Source organism: Myotis daubentonii, chromosome 7 (assembly GCF_963259705.1).
Source record: "Myotis daubentonii chromosome 7, mMyoDau2.1, whole genome shotgun sequence".
Lineage (NCBI taxonomy): Eukaryota > Metazoa > Chordata > Mammalia > Chiroptera > Vespertilionidae > Myotis > Myotis daubentonii.
The window spans coordinates 51,252,671-51,270,465 of record NC_081846.1 but is presented as its reverse complement, the minus strand read 5'-3'; the positions used below and the strand labels follow the sequence as shown (position 1 = coordinate 51,270,465).

The 17,795-nt window shown below is 36.9% G+C and overlaps 1 protein-coding gene across 4 annotated transcripts in view; it reads right to left on the bottom strand.

Moving 5' to 3' along the window:
• Nucleotides 1–567: 567 nt before the first annotated feature.
• GALNT3 (polypeptide N-acetylgalactosaminyltransferase 3) overlaps nt 568–17,795 on the bottom strand; it is a 53,493-nt gene continuing 36,265 nt past the window's right edge. For 2 of the 4 annotated variants that reach the window (XM_059704233.1, XM_059704232.1), the window contains exons 4-11: nt 17,503–17,652; nt 14,983–15,217; nt 14,369–14,486; nt 12,433–12,633; nt 9,916–10,047; nt 9,606–9,707; nt 3,053–3,205; nt 568–1,265 (exon numbers count right to left, since the gene is read on the bottom strand). In XM_059704233.1, coding sequence (XP_059560216.1) covers nt 1,143–1,265; nt 3,053–3,205; nt 9,606–9,707; nt 9,916–10,047; nt 12,433–12,633; nt 14,369–14,486; nt 14,983–15,217; nt 17,503–17,652 — 1,214 coding nt within the window. In that variant the 3' untranslated portion in view covers nt 568–1,142. The remainder of the gene's footprint in view (nt 1,266–3,052; nt 3,206–9,605; nt 9,708–9,915; nt 10,048–12,432; nt 12,634–14,368; nt 14,487–14,982; nt 15,218–17,502; nt 17,653–17,795) is intronic. The other 2 variants (XM_059704235.1, XM_059704234.1) reach the window with 2 other exon arrangements.

Sequence of the window (17,795 nt, the reverse complement as noted above, 5' to 3'; positions counted from 1 at the left end):
TTTTATGCCATGATTATCAAACGTTTGAGTTTTCCTTAAGAAATATCTGTTGGCTCTATAATCAGTTCTTACAAATTCAGAATATAAAATTCATGCTTCCCCTACTTATAATCAATGATATATTTTATCCAAAAGAGAAAAATACATAAATCCAATGTTACAATAGTAAGGTTTTGTTTTATTGTGTTTTCCACATAGAGAGAAAGAAGTTTTTCTTGAATGAAAAATATTCAAAACAAAGACAATCTATTAACTGAACAGTAACAAATTGAATTAAGTCAGTAACAAATAAAATTTCACTTTAAATGAGTCAAGTATTCTGCATTTAAAATTCAATTTCACAAACATTCAAGATTAGTGAATTTTGGTAAGAAAAAAAAAAAGACAAGAAGGAAAAAGACACCTTTTCAACAGGTTGTAAGTTATAAAAGTTTGTTTTTTTTAATTGCTTTGGGAAAACACAGTATTGTTACTTAAGAAAAGTCTTTTAAGAAAGACTTAAGTGCTTCAAACCAAGTGGGCTTCAGAATAAAAAATATTTTAAAATTTTCCAAGAAAATTTTATTCATTTAATTCCATGTTTAAGGAAACATTTGACAGATCAGTAAACAAAAGGAAAAAAAACAACAAAAACATTTACCGGCATTTTCATGTAATAAATTCTAGATCTATAAAAATTTCCTGGTTTGTGTATAAAGGCCAATGTTTGACCTTCATTGATCCATTTGTATGTAGTTAAAAAAATACAGTATCAAATTTTTCTCCCTTTCTCCCCAAAACTAGAAGAAATATTTTAAGTTGTGAGTGTGTGAATGTAGTTGTGCATATCCTTGAGTGTACAAATCACACAAACATCACTTTACTTGGAAAATTATTTTCATCATACTGTAAACATATCTCCCCCTACATACGGACATGTCAAAAGAGTCTTTGGTATTATTAATTATTGTGCTTTGAAATGGAAACAAGGGATTTCCGTAGCAATGCTACAGAGACATTGTAAGATATAAATAAGAAAAATGCACTTGGAATAAGTTACAATTAGCTGCTTTTGCATAATTTTCAAAAACTACAGTGTATGCCTAGTCACAGTTTTATGAGAAAAAATATCTCCTTTTCAACTCCTTAATTTTAAGGAACACTTAATCATTTTGGCTAAAAATCCATTTTTGGAGTGGATCTGATGGATTGCAAGACACTAAGCTCGGATGCTCTCCATTTGCTGAAAGGCACATCTTTAAGAATGGATTATATAGAAGTAGATCCTAGAATAAAAAGAAACACAACAGACATTAAGTTTTAAGACTCAAAGTTAACTCATAAATACAAAAACTACTTTATGGTCTTGTAAGGACAGAAAAAGAAAAGAAAAAAAAAAGGCCTTTCTTTTTCTTTGCTATAGCCTTCCACAATTTATGAGAAGCACCTAAGATTGTTAGCTCTTCTGATTCAAACAGCCCCTGTGTTCAAACTACAAGACAAATACAAGATACTCTCAAGGCTACATTTTTGCATACCCCTCCTCCCTGCTATTTTCAGAACTAAGGGATATTTCGCACCAAGGTTTCTCTAGTTAATAGAAAACTCCCTTCCCCTGCAACCCCCCTTCAAATAGGCTTCTTTTGAACTCTTCATAACTTTTGCTCTAAGCATGTTTTACAAGCTTGGGAAAAATATTGGTAAGACACCTCCCTAAGGCATCTGCTGGTATTGTCTCCTGAAAAACACTTCAGCCTCAAATCCCCCTCCCTGCCTTGTCACCTAGCAACAGCAGCCATTACCCTTTAAAACAGCGGTTCTCAACCTGTGGGTCGCGATCCCTTTGGGGGTCGAAAGACCCTTTCACAGGGGTCGCCTAAGACCATCGGAAAACACATATATAATTTCATATTATTTTTGTGATTAATCACTATGCTTTAATTATGTTCAATTTGTAACAATGAAAATACATCCTGCATATCAGATATTTACATGACGATTCATAACAGTAGCAACATTACAGTTATGAAGTAGCAACGAAAATAATTTTATGGTTGGGGGTCACCACAACATGAGGAACTGTATTAAAGGGTCGCGACATTAGGAAGGTTGAGAACCACTGCTTTAAAAAGTGAAGCCGGTTTTTGCTTCTTGCCCCTGTTTTGATTAGCAATGCATGGGCAGGGTCCTCTCCCTTGGAGGAAAGTGAAATAAACTTCCTCTCTACATCCCTTCTTTTAGTTGTGAATTCCTTCTCAGCCCAAGTCACAAGCCCAAACCCTAACAGATCTCATCAAAGCTAAAGGAAAACCTGCACACCAAATATACACCATTCTTAACTTGTTATTTTCTAAGATCCACTATGTCTGTAAAATCTTGTTGGTTTCTGGAGTAAACACCACCAGTTATGCCACTACAGAAGGTATTATATAAATGAAGAGAGGTATACAGAGCAAGGTCTCAATCAAGTTTTCAAACAAGAAACATTCCAGCTATATATACCCATAAGTGACAAACTCTTTTAAAAAATGTAAGTCATAAAAGTCAGTGTTCTTGCATTTCACAAAACAGTTTTCAGATAAGAGTTACTAGATTCCAGCTAATCCCTAAAATATGTTTTTTAAAAACAGAAAATAACTTTTGTGTATTCTCTTAGTTCTAAATTCACAAACAGGGAAGAAAAGAATTGGGCACTTCAGGTAAAAAAAATAGTAATAATAATGATTTTTCTTTTCTCTCTGCCAAGGAAAAAAGTATGTCTATTACAAGATGCATTATAAGAAACTTTAAAAAGATAAATATGGACAACAATTAATAATTCACAGAAGTGTTGATCTGCATATAAACCATGCTTTAACTAAGAAGCTTTCCAATTATTTTGTTCCTAAGAGTATTTAACTCATATATTCTCTTTTATCACATTGGTAAACAAACAATAACAAAGTTAAGAAAAGCTCAGAAGTTCCGATGGATAACGTTAATACAAAATGTTTCACGTATGTTTCCAGATAAGCAATTAGAGCTATTCAAAACAGTAATTACATAAAGGGGTGAATTAGCTGCACTGAGGTACCTTTTGGATCTCCCATATCTGTTCTCCAGTGGCAACTGTTTTGTGCCCTTTGTAGGTACATGTCTTCAGCTGAACAGGACCTGGAGCAGCGTGGAGACATAGCTCCTTCTGGATGTTATGCCGAATTTCATGTTGAGCAGAGTATTCAAAGTACTGTGAAAGACAGACTGCTGTTACTGACAAAAGCACCTATATGCTCAGGTGCAAAATAACAGTCCAACCAAAAAAATCAGCAACTTGCCCAATAATGAAGTCATGTCTACTTCAACAAGATGATACAGTAGGAATTGGGATCAGGAACATAAGCTGAGTTTTTATGACAGAAGATACTATGACCTTTCTCCAGCCTAGTACCAACAGGAAGTTACCTAATTAAGACATTATTGTCTCCTCCCCATTTCAGAAACTGGAAGTTATCTGGTAGGATGGAGGCTAGGTCAGGTACTCCATAGGAAAGGGCCTGGCAAGCTCTAGAAGCACCTTAACTGCAAATGTTCCTTCTCTCTTATTCATCTCAATTCTTGGAATTTTTATTTAAACTAGGAACATTTAAAAGGGGGTAATCTCCTTGCCTCTGTGCCCTTGCCTGTGAGTTGGGTAAATTAATAGCTCCTATCCATTAAATTTATAAAGAGAAATGGGTTAATTTATGCAAACAATGATAATAACTGGCTCATGTTGGGCATTCAATACATTTTAGCTATTGTTACTATATTGATGCTCCTTCCTCCACATATGTCCAATTAATTACTAGTAGTTCCTTCGTCCTACTGAATTGTTCTCTCAGATATCGCACCCATCCTTCCTTCCATATCCTAACTTCTCTTATTCAGAATCTCTACTGCAACACCTCCATTTATCTGCAGTTTCTGCTCCTATACTTCAGTTCACTCTGCTACCTCAGTAAGTGGAAACTCACTCTGCTTCAGTTCACTGTCTGTCTTCTATAACATTTATTAGATCCCCTACCTCCCTTGCTAAAGTGAGTCACTGCTGTTGCTAAGATAAAGTCCACATTCCTTAATTGGTACATGAAACTTCCATTTTCAATCTTTTATTATCTATTGTCCCAGTTATATACTACTAGAGGCCCAGTGCACTAATTCGTGCAAGGGTGGGGTCCCTTGGCCTGGCCGGTGATCAGGGCCGATCAGGGGAGCCGACTGATGGGGGAGAGGGACCATGGGAGGTTGACTGGCTGGCCCCCCTGATTGGCGCCGATGGGGGCGCAGGCTGGCTGGGGGAAGGGACCACGAGAGGTTGGCCAGTGGGGAAGGGACTGGGAGAGGTTGGCAAGCCGGCAGGGAGGAGGGACCACAGGAGGCTGGCTGGTCGCGGGAGGTTGGCTGTTGGAGTGCACTGACCACCAGGGGACAGCTCCTGTGTTGAGCATTTGCCCCCTAGTGGTCAGTGCACATCATAGCAACCAGTCAACTGGTCGTTCGGTCACTTAGGCTTTTATATATATATAGATGCTCCTTTCAAACAATTCTACAAATGCAGAACATGTGTATCTATAACTCTAAGACTTTGCTCTATTGTGCTCTACCTGGAATATCCTTCTGGATCCTTCTATGCCTATCTAACACCTTTTTATTTTTCAAAAGGCCAATTCAAATATTCCTTTCCTTGTTTAGTTTTCCATGAATTTGTTGTACTGCACAAAATTACATCCTTTTCAGGGTTCCCATAGTCCATCAAAGATAACTTTTATTGCACTCTATTGGAATTGTGTGCGTAGCTAGCTGGCTTCACCACAGACCAAAGTCTGGTAGTGTAACTAGTTAACAGCATTCATTACAAATCAAACATTTCATAATGTTGATATACCAAAGATAAAATAACTGAATGTAACTGATTTTCAGTAATTAAATAATTAGTCTTAGCACTAATATTTACTGAGCCTTTATTATGTCCTGTGGAGAGACTGTTCTATACCCTTTATGGGTATGACAGTAGGCACTGTACAAACACTAGCTGAATTAATCTTGAGTTCCCTTGGTCTTAGTATCATGCCTAATTTACCTCCTTCTACAAATATTATGTCAGTCATTTTTATAACTGACAGAAGGAAACATTGAAAGAAAATGGGTTTAGATGATGAAAACAGTACTCTAGCTATATGTCTTTAAGAAAAGTAAATTTTAGGATTGCAAAGATGGCAAGAAAGGCTGTCCAGTATTTTACTCCACACTTTTTTTTAAGGAATGAATTTCCCCTTTTATCTTTTTTAACGTATTTTTATTGATTTCAGAGAGGAAGGAAGAGGGAGAGAGAGATAGAAACATTAATGATGAGAGAGAATCATTGATCAGTTGCCTCTTGCATACCCCCTACTGGGGATGGAGCCCACAACCCGGGCATGTGCCCCTGACCGGAATTGAACCCGGGACCCTTCAGTCCACAGGCCAACGCTCTATCTACTCTTTTTTAAAAGCACGAAAAGGGGCATTATAAGGAATGGAAAATAGTTGAAGATGCTTAGACAACAAAAAAAGCTGAGAACATTGGCTAAACTTGTAACTTAGAACCAGTATAAATAACTTGGAAGAGAAAGTGGAAGAAGCGAAACACTGTGTTAAAAAGCCATAATGAGTATTACAAAGCCACTGTTCTCAAAACTGCCTGGTACTGGCACACGAACAGACATATAGACCAATGGAATAGAATAGAGAGCCCAGAAATCAACCCGAACCAATATGCTCAATTAATATTTGACAAAGGAGGCAAGAACATACAATGGAGTCAAGACAGTCTCTTCAATAAATGGTGTTGGGAAAATTGGACAGATACATGCAAAAAAAAAAATGAAACTAGACCACCAACTTACACCATACACAAAAATAAACTCAAAAAGGATAAAGGGATTAAATGTAAGATGGGAAACCATAAAAATACTAGAGGAATCCAAAGGAAACAAAATCTCAGACATATGCCGAAGCAATTTCTTCACCAATACAGCTCCTAGGGCATTGGAAACTAAAGAGAAAATAAACAAATGGGACTACATCAAAATAAAAAGCTTCTGCACAGCAAAAGCCATCAACAAAACAACAAAAAAGCCCACTGCATGGGAGAACATATTTGCCAATGTTATCACCGATAAGGGTTTAATCTCCAACATTTATAGGGAACTCATACAATTTAACAAAAGGAAGATAAACAATCCAATCAAAAAATGGGCAAAGGACCTAAATAGACACTTTTCAAAAGAGGACATTCAGAAAGCCAAGAGACATATGAAAACATGCTCAAAGTCACTAATCATCAGAGAGATGCAAATCAAAACAACAATGAGGTACCATCTCACACCTGTCAGACTGGCTATCATCAACAAATCAACAAACGACAAGTGCTGGAGGGGATGTGGAGAAAAAGGAACACTCATGCACTGCTGGTGGGAATGCAGACTGGTGCAGCCACTATGGAAGACAGTATGGAGTTTCCCCAAAAAGTTAACAATGGAACTCCCAGTTGATCCAGTGATTCCACTTCTAGGAATATATCCCAAGAAAACAGAAACTCCAATCAGAAAGGATATATGGCCAAAACCGGTTTGGCTCAGTGGATAGAGCGTTGGCCTGTGGACTGAAGGGTCCCAGGTTCGATTCCGGTCAAGGGCATGTACCTCGGTTGCGGGCACATCCCCAGTAGGAGATGTGCAGGAGGCAGCTGATCGATGTTTCTCTCTCCTCGATGTTTCTAACTCTCTATCTCTCTCCCTTCCTCTCTGTAAAAAATCAATAAAATATATTTTTTAAAAAAAAGGATATTTGCACCCTTATATTCATAGCAGCACAATTCACCATAGCTAAGATCTGGAAACAGCTTAAGTGCCCATCAGCAGATGAATGGATTAGAAAACTGTGGTATATCTACACTATGGAATATTACGCTGCTGTAAAAATGAAGGAACTCTTACCATTTGCAACAGCATGGATGGAACTGGAGAGCATTATGCTAAGTGAAATAAGCCAGTCAATGAAAGAAAAATACCACATGATCTCACTCATTTATGGATAATTAAGACCATTATAACTGATGAAAAAAAATAGATACAGAGGCAGAGCAACATTGAACAGACTGTCAACAGTGGGAAGGCCAGGGAGGGTTGAGGGGGTGGGTACGAGATCAACCAAAGGACTTGTGTGCATGCATATAAGCATAACCAATGGACACAAGACACTGGGGGGTATGGGAGGTCAGGGGATTGTCAAGGGGAGAAAAGAAAGGAGACATATATAATACTCTTTGTAATACTTTAAGCAATAAAACAATTTTAAAAGAGCCATAATGACTTAGACTGCCTTGCACAGCTTATTTGTCAATTTAATTGCATTATCAAAATATTTTTACTTGGCATATACAAATACTGATACAATGAATTTTTAGATTATAAAAATATAATTATCAGGTCAAAACAGTAGAAAAGAGCATGAGGAAATGATTAAGTTAGATGATATCTCAAAAACATGTAGTACTAGAAACTAAAATTCACAAAGTAGTTTAAATTCAATACTTGATTGAAAATAAATTTAAAGGAAATAAACCAAAATAAAATTGATGGCTAAGTTAGGGTAACAGAAGCCAGAATTATCTTCTTAAATATAAACAAAAAAATATCATCCTCTTGCTCAAAACCCTCAAATGGCTTCTGTCATGCTCAGAATTAAATCCAAGGCCCTTAAGAAGGTCTGTTAAACCTGTATGACCAGGACCCCCCACTGATGTCACTGCCCTCAATTCCCACACTTCTCTTCCCAGATCACTCTGCTCCTGCACTGGCCTCCCGTGTGCTCCATGTACTGCCACTGGGCCTCTGGCCTTTCATTCCCTGTGCAGAGGTTCTCCCCGTGAAATTGGTTCCTCTCCTAACTCCCTCAGGCCTCGATTCTAAGGTCACCTTCTCAAGCAGGTCTTCCTGAACCTTGAAAATTACACACACACACACACACACACACACACACACACACACACTTCCCCCCATCCTGCTTTATTTTTCTTCATACCCAAAATCACATATTTCTTTTTTCCTTCCTTTCTAGAACACTAGCTCCACCAGACCAGATCAGGGATTTTGACTTCACAACTATAGCAGTTCATGTTACATTATAAGCCCTAAACAAATATTTGTTGAAAGAATAAGTGAGTTATTTCTCCAGAGACAAAACTATAAAAACATCTTTATGGCAATGATAAGAGAAAAACTGATGAAACAATGTTATAAAATATATCTTCAACTTTTATGATAAAAACAAATATAATGCTATGCCCGGAGGTGTGGCTCAGTGGTTGAGCATTGACCTATGAATCAGGAGGTCACTGTTCAATTCCCAGTCAGGGCACATGCCCGGGTTGTGGGCTCGATCCCCAGTGTGGGTCATGCAGGAGGCAGCCAATTGCTGATTCTCTCTTATCATTGATGTTTCCATCTCTTTTTCCCTCTCTCTTCCTCTCTAAAATCAATAAAAATATATTTTTTTAAAAAGAAATATTAACCATTCTCTGTTAAGCATGATTTTTCTGACTAAAAAAAGCATAGTCTAACCTGGCTGAGAGTTATATGCCCTGGGATATGGAAGTTAACATCAGAATGCAGTCCATCCTCATTTCCCAAGAAACTGTCTACCATTATGTAAAGATTTACAACCTCTTGGCTGAAACTATCTAATCCCAGAGGCACTCGCCTTTGCAACCCCCAGCCCTTATTGCCTATAACCTGGTCCTGGAGGCAGCCTCCTGCCCTCTGCAACCCCACTCAGCCCACATTGCCTGTAACCTGTAACCATTATACCTTGCCTACTTTCTGAAATACAGATTTCCTGAAGGATTTGGAATCTAAATTGCTTGAGCCCAGCAGTGTATCTGACATGCAGGAGTCACTCCATGAATTTGCTGAATTAACAAATGAAAGAAAGAGTCTAATCATTCCAGGAGTTCACTTGTAAAGGCAAGGAAAGAAAGATAAAAACTAAATAATATTTTAATATGTTCTCTACCAACAGTAGGCCAAACAGTGACATTTGAAATTTGAGTCTAAATTGTTAAAAACAGTCAAATAAGTAGCAACAAGCAGAAATGTCATCAACCAAAGAGAATCAAGAACATACCTTATTTTTAGAACATTTATTATGGCCATGAAAATTACTTATAACACTGCTTTTTTGGGATTAACATAATTTATAATTCACTATTGAATCCAGTTAAATATAACCTTTATGTATAATTTTGCAAAATCACCATGCCAATAGTCACACAGTATAAAAATTCCATATAAAAGATCCCATTTTTTATTTTAAAAGGCATTATTCCATTATTTTCTCACTTGCCTTTCTACTGAATAGGTAAGCAACTTCAAATTGTTTTCAGAGCCAGAGTGAAAATCAAAATAAAGTGCTCTACAACTTCAATGTAAATTTCCAAACTTAATCTAGAAACATTTCACACACCAGTTACGCGAATATAAAACTGATATAGGACTTCTGAAAAAATATGTGACAACTTGTGTTTGTAAGGACTAGTAAGAAGGGAGGGTTTTTAATGCAGGGCTCACCTGGTTTCCCCCAAGTCCATGACACGTATATAGAATTAATGGCTTGCTGCCTTGATTATTTTCTCCAACATCCAAACATAAAGGCTGACCGACGCTTTTAATCTAAAGGAAAATTTTCAAGTTATAAAAAATATTTAAATCCGTGTAGTTTATATATTTCTTCAATTGATTTCAACAAGTAGGGTAAATAAGAATAGTGTAAAAATTTCAAAAGCAAACAACCTGAAAGTATTTCAGCAATTTCCCCTGAACCACATAAATGTTGGTGGCAAGGAGTATACCAAGTAAAAAGGAACAGGAAAATACTCACATATCCAGATATAACAGGATTAAGGTCTGGCACATAGACTTCTGGATAAATATTGTTCAGGTACCATGTAAAATTTTTACATTGAAGGCGGTGCTTTATTTCGAATCTTTTTGAAAGATCACCAAATGATTTCTGGAGAAAGATAACAAGTGAAGAGAAGGCTTCATCAAAACAGCACTGGTAAAGTACTTCAAATGCTACGATTAGTATTTATCTTCAGGTTTTAAAAAAAATTTCTGAGCTAAATGCAAGATAAAATTTAATTGCATTCATAATTCATTCATGCAACAAGTATTCCCACTTGCTCATTTCTGGCTTCAAAGAGAATCAGGTACCACCATGGTGCTGGTTCAGTGTTATTTTACTCCTCCTATGTACCACAAATCTCCCCGTGGGACGAAGATCTCTAGCAAAATGCTATGAGCAAAGAAATGGTAGTGGGAGCATTCAAAATTGATCCCCAAAATGATCTGTAAAGTGAGGTGTGAGAAAACAGGTATAGAGAAAGTGCCAAACATAATGTAATTTATACCTTTTCTCTAGTCAAGATCACACACAAAAATTTTTTTTCTAGCTTTATGGGTGTAGCTTATTCCTAACAATAGCCCTCATAATATTCTAGCAATAACAGCATATTAGTAGAAAAAGGCAATGGCATTTTATTTAAGGAACTAAACAAACAACTTTTTTAAAAAGCACTATTAAACTGAAAAGGAATTTGGTCTGTAGGAAAATTTTTAAAGAAAATTATATTATCTTTGGTACCTAAATATATGAAAAGGTAAATTCCCAAGCTAGTCAGTTCAACTACAGAAAATATTTTCCTTACCAGCTTCAAAGTCTTGAACCCAGGTGTTTTAGCAAAAAGTGTAAAACTCTACAAAGGACTTTTGGCTAACTTATGCATTTTACAAGCAGATCTATTTGCCCTGTGTTAAAAAAAAAACAAGGGGGAGGGGGATTGTTGGCTCACACTCCTCTTTATGGGTGAGCATAAGCTATATTTAGCACCTACTTGCCTGCTTAGCCAAGTACCCTTGTGCAGTATACAATCTGCCCAATTTGTCTTGGTTGCCTCCAGTAAAAAGATAGCAATCTAACCCAGCAGGGCTCTGACTTTGCATCCTTCTGACATGTTACATGGAGACAATGGAGGCCAAAGAAAAAGTGAATATAAGTAACCATATCTTTATGACAGTCAACATGTTGATGCCCTTTAAACCCAGTATACAACCCCTTCCCCACAAATCAGCACTGATTCTTATAAAGAATTAGGTGCCCCTTAGCCAGTGTGGCTCAGTGGTTGAGCATCGACCCATGCACCAGAAAGTCGCCAGTTTGAATCCGGGTCTGGCACATGCCCAGGTTGCTGATTCAATCCCTGGGAGGCAGCGATCAATGATTCTCTCTCCTCATTGATGTTTCTATCCCTTTCTCCCTCTCTCTTCTTCTCTCTAAATCAATTAAAACATAACTAAAAAAAAAAAAAAAAGTTGGGTGCCATTCACTGAAGCATGTTCTTAAATTGTCCAGCTCATTTACCACATCCAACATGAAACCTATTGGAACTCAGTTTTCATGTATTAGACACCATGATTCTGCAGCGCTTTTATCTATGGCAGGTCAATAACAGTACCATTTGTTAGCACTTATTTATTTCACAACTACTTTGGGAGAGAGGCAAGTATTTCCTCTCTTGAAACACCAAAGGACAGAGAAGAGAATTGGTTGAGCACACATCCCACATCCAGCCAAGCTCTTAACCAACTTATGAAGTACCATCCCTAATTACAGTTTCAAAAGGGCTTTGCCAAGGTGGTCCCTCCAGTGTGTAGTGGAACCAGAACTTGGGGGGAAAAAAGGCTTTGATACTCCTGGCTTATTCTCTGGCCACATTCTGACAATGTCTCTATCTCCAGTTCAAAAAGCCACTTAGCACATTGATTTAGGTGTTAATCACATCACCTAAGACCAGTTAAAAACAATTCCACTTATCTTTTCTTTGAGAAACATTTTTAACCAAGGCAGTTACAAAACTAAATGGCTTCCACTATTAAAAAGGATATGATCGCCCAGATGGTGTGGCTCAGTGGTTGAGCATCAGCCTATGAACCAGGAGGTCACAGTTCGATTCCAGTCAGGGCAACCTGCCCAGGTTGTGGGCTTGATCTCCAGTAGAGGATCATGCAGGAGGCTGCTGATCAATGATTCTTTCTCATCATTGATGTTAGTATCTCTCTCTCCTTCTTCCTTCCTCTCTGAAATCAATATTTTTTTTCCAAAAGGATATAATCAAGGAGAATGCCTAAATTTTTAAAAAGCAGTTTACTCAATTTTCCTTAAAAAAAAAAAAAATTGAACTGGCATCATAAGTTATATATTTTAAGAGTTAAAAAAGCCAGCTTCAAAAACAGCCTTTTAAAATATTCCATATTTGAATTGATTCAAATAAGTAAAAGAACATGGGAACTGGGGAGTGGATTTTTATTGTAATTTAATTACTTAGCTCTAACTTACTTGTTTAACAATTTTTGCTGCATCTGTGTTTCTCCTATAAAATATTTCCTTGTATTCATCCATCCAGACTTCTGCAAGGCGAACTTGGTTGCGAGCAATCACCTGAGTGCCTTTTGGAAAGGTATGAGGGCTTTTGCTGCGAAAAACATGTCCAACAACAGAGCAAGGCATAATCTCCAACTGCCCACCACATTGCCATACCTGATAATTAATGATATTTGTTTAAATTTACAGTATTTTAGGAAAATCAAAGTGTTGCTTTTAAGTTCACCTATAAGATATTATTAAAAGCAAAATATAGAAGAATTTTAGCACAACTTCACAAATAGTCTCTGCCCCGTCAGTTCAGCTTAAGTTCTTAAATATAAAGAGCAATTTTATTAAATGGTATACTAAAGTCAACCAAAGCATATTTTCAGAAATTTAACATAATAATTATTTCTGATCTCTTATAAAAATGAAACCCAGAATTTATTTTTTGCAAACAATTATGCAAGCTCTAATATACACAGAAGACCAAAGCCTTTTCTGCATTTGACTTCTGTCTTCCTATACAACTTATATGGTTACTCTCTTCTAGTGACCTTGGAGTAAATGAACCCACACTCCATTATCCCTTACATATCCAATTTATAGTGAAGACAACAATTCTGAACAGTCATTATTACCAAAGTAAAATCTATTAAACTTATAAAGTAATTGCTCATTTATAAAAAAAACAAAAACAAACTCATATGTATGTAGAGATAGTAAAAGAAAAAAATCCTTGCATTAACTCTAAATAAAATGATAAATCATTAAATCAATACCTATCCACTTAAATATCTTGACAATTAGTTCTGCCATAAATAATCACTAAGCAAAAAATCTAAAATAATGTTTAATAGTATGAGCTAGTATTAGGGCAAGCGATCAAATTTTTTTTTCTCTCTTTTAAACAAATGAGAAAACTCAGTGATATGTTCAATTCAACAAACTGTGCTTGAGATCTAACATGTGTGAAGGGTTGGGAATACTGAAATGAATAAAACAAGACCCCTGCCCTTCAGCAGTTCATACTTGGCTAAGATCATCACTGCCATTATGTGATAGATGGAGTCAGAGCCAAAACTTAAATCTTCTAACTCCTAGTTCAGTTATTTTTCCACTACATTCCAACGTAGGGGATAAAAATGAATGACAAAGTCATTGCAGAAAATGAATTCATGAAATCAAATAAGTACATATGGAGACCATCCAAAGCCTTTGTTTTGTTTCTCATATTAACTTTTCATATGTGTAGGGATGGGGGATCTCATTTAATCCAAAAAGTTAAATTCAATGTCCTTTAAAATTATACATAAATGTTTCTCCATTCTGACTCCCTCGAGAATCAACTTATTTCCTGAAGCACTAGATTTAATTATATTTATCTTGGCTGGAATTCAGTAGCTACAAGTGCATTAATTGGTGTCATTGCCTGGACACGGGCATTTAACTGATTCCTCCTGTTACATTGGCAGCAATGAATAAATATATTAAGTTACATTTTTAAAAATCATTTTGCACAGTTTATTTTATTTATTTTTTTATTGATTTCAGAGAGGAAGGGAGAGGGAGAGATAGATAGAAACATCAATGATGAGAGAGAATCATTGATTGGCTACCTCCTGCACATCCCACACTGGGAATCAAGCCCGAAACCCAGGTATGTGCCCTTGGCCAGAATCAAACCTGGGACCCTTCAATCCTCAGGCCGACCGACCTTCTATCCATTGAGCCAAACCGGCTAGGGCTTAAGTTACATTTTTAAAGGAAATATCCTATTCTAAAATTTCTAGCAATTAAATTTTAGAAAGCACAAAAAGTAAAAACTACATACATCCATGGTAATCAGCCAATTAGAACAAACTATAGATTTCACTGTTTTATAGGTATGCTATGTTTATAAACTTACTCTGAAAGACATTTCTATATTTTCACCTCCCCAGATTTCCATTTCTTCATCATAAGTCCCAATATATTCAAAGTATTCTTTTGATATGGAAAAAAGGCCTCCTGCAAAAGTGGGTGTTCTGAAAAATAATCCATTGTCAAACTGTATTATAAAAGTCAAATAAGAAAAAAGAAATCTTTAAAGAACAACTGAATCAAATCCACAAACATATTAAAGAGAGATTCTAATTCCAAAGCTCTTAGATAGATTAACAAAAACTGAAAATGCTTTCCTCAAAGTCAAGTTGGGGAGAGGGTATTTTAAGTATCCTTTCTCAATGTAGTAAAATTATTAAGTATCTTCTAACCAAGCTTAAAGGTTCTTAAGTAATAATTACAAAGAAGGCATACGATCTCACCTAATGCTAATTCTTACTCACTAACATCATGGGTAGGTACATAAATAAATGAATTCTCTATTCCCTACATATACAATGGTGTGCTCTTTATTTTGTTAGGGTGAGTTATCTTGGAGGCACTTATGATAAAAAGCAAAGCCTGCATACATATTCAAATAATTGAAATAGACATGTATCCATTTATATAGATATATGACTTTGTATACCCTCAACTTACTTAATTGGGTAGGTTTCATCTTTCCTTCTTTGCCTCTCATGATCAGGAAGTGCTTCCCAGCCAAATGAAAGGCTCCAGTCAAAATTTCCACGGTTATGGTTACTTCCATAAGGAGAAGGTTTGTTGAATTCAAATGTATTCATATCTATGGATGCAATATCTGGACTCACAACCGCAGTGTAGTTCTCAGCTATCCTGGCCAACAAAGGTTCTAACCAACCATAAAAGCACTCACCTGAAAGGAACACAATTGTAATTAATTCAATGAAATCTGGTTTTTTTTGTTTTTTGCTTTTGTTTTTGGGAAGTGGGTTTACAGAGAAATGAGAACAAAGTCATTTGTATTTTGAACATTTTTATAGGGGGAGGTTTCTTAAAGTTTTCTTGTGAAGAGATCAAGGTAGGATTTAAAAAGTAAACAAGATTCAGCATCATTGGGAAAATTTTCCTACAGATGATGTTCCATTTTATAACTTAAAAGAGGAGCAAAATGATACCAGTGTATTTAAGTTTCAGATGAGGTATTTCTCTTTCTAATGGACCATGAATCTAAGAAAGTTTTTTGCTGATCCATACCATTTAGCCCCAAATGTATTCTGACTTACTTAAACTGGTCTTCCCTGAGTAAAATGGAGTAATCAAAATTTTCATTCCTCTAACTGGATCTTAGAAGAAAGTAAGTCAAGGAGTCAGAATATTATGATTTTAGCAGTTGGAGAAGAAGGAACATTCAAGCCTGTCCCAGCCTTAATGGAAGGTGGGGCAAAGGAATGCTATGAAAGGTCTGGGCCCTCGTCATAAGCCAGGCTATCTCACAAAACACAGAGTTCAGGAGATGCCGACATGTACAGTCCTACTGAGGGCTCCCAACAAGGGCAGTTGGACAGCCATGGCTCAGGAGGAACTTCAAACACATTCTCCCGGAGGGGAAGAAGGCCCAGTCTGACATTATTATCATTTTGGACCAAGAGAGGGAAGACTGGAGGATGAACCATTTCCTTTTAAAATCACCTCTCTTGGATTACCCTAGATCTCTCTTCATTTTTAAGTGGCTGGAATTAAGTGTTAGCTCTAAAGAGACTCCCAACAAATCCAAAAGCCCTTCTGTGACCATTAGTGTAAGCTCACTACCATTTGCTGGGTCAAATACAACCAAGGGGTAGCAAATTCAGAGCTAAATACTCATACAAAAAGTAACACCCACTATAGCAAACTTGGAGCTGAAGGGACAAAATGACATTTCAGTAATACCTAACTAATGTGTACATTAAACATTGACTCTAAAAATATTTTGCAAATTTATTTAAAACTAGAGACCTGGTGCACGAATGCATGCACAGGTTGGGTCCCTCGACCTGGCAGGCGATCAGGCTGATTGGCGCCAATGGGGGCGGCTGGCCAGGGAGGGACCATGGGAGGTTGGTTGGCTAGCCAGAGAGGGACCACAGGAAGGCTCCAGGTTGTGTCCAGCCCTCTTGCCCAGTCCCAATGGCCAGACCCTAGCAGCAAGTTAACCTACCAATTGGAGCATCTGCCCCTTGGTGGTCAGTGCGTGTCATAGCAACGGTCGACCGATTGGTCGGACACTTAGCATATTACACTTTTATTATATAGAATCATTCACACACACACACACACACACACACACACACACACACACACAACACCAAAAGAAACAAAACCACCAAAAAAAAAAACACCACACACACACATAAAATACAAAGGAAAAAACCCAGCAACAACTGACAATGTTCATGGAAGAGATACTAGAAATTGGAAGGGGAACCCGTAACTTGGTACAAGAAGGAGTGTGTGAATCCTTGGGGGAGGAAGCGGGGGGGGGGGGGGGGTGGAGAGAAAAATTGAAATATACAACTTAAAAGTGTTAGTATAGGAACAAAGTTTATGATAGGGTTGACTACATGTAAACAAAAAAACTTTCACTCATCTAAAATTATAGGAATCATCTGCCATCTGGCATCTGGCCGGTGTGGCTCAGTGATTGATGTTTTGATTGCCAGTCAGGGCACATGCCTGGGTTGCAGGCTTGATCCCCAGTAGGGGGCATGCAAGAGACAGCTGATCAGATCAATGATTTTCTCTCATTATTCATGTTGTTGTTTTCTCTCTCTCTCCCTCTCCCTTCCTCTCTGAAATCAATAAAAATATTTTTTATTATAGGAATCAAGAATAATAAGGATAAAAACACTTTAAAAAAAATAGAACAAGCATCAGAAAAAGATCCCAAGCAGGGATAACTTGCTGGGGAAGTAGGCCACTGTAAGACATTAAAGTTGAGGAGCTTTAATTGCAAAGAAGGCAAGAAATTTGCATAAGTGAAAGGAAGTCCCTGTGTACTAAAGCTATAATCTTCTTGGGCTGTCAATGCTATAATCACCAGTTGAAAATGATGTTAAAGAAAATGCAATTAGGCATTTAAAGAAAAGGCTTCCTTACCTTTTAAATTAGGGGGTAGGGGAAGGAAAAATGTTACAACCATGTCTACACATATATACTTACAGTGAGCATCTAAAAATGTGAGCGTTTCAGCTGTTGCTACTGTTGCTCCTAGCAACCGTGCAGTGATCAGACCTTTTCTCTCTCTTTGTCTGACTATTTTTACTATAGGAAATTGTTTTATATATTCCTCTAGTTTATCATGTAAGTACTCTGTAAAAAAAAATAAAACCAGGATTAACTCTTAAGGTTATTTTCATATATGACACATGAAAGTTAATGAAGAAACCACATTCATAATCGTAACAGTTACACACATTTCTCCATTAAGATGAAAATTAGCCCTGACCGGTTTG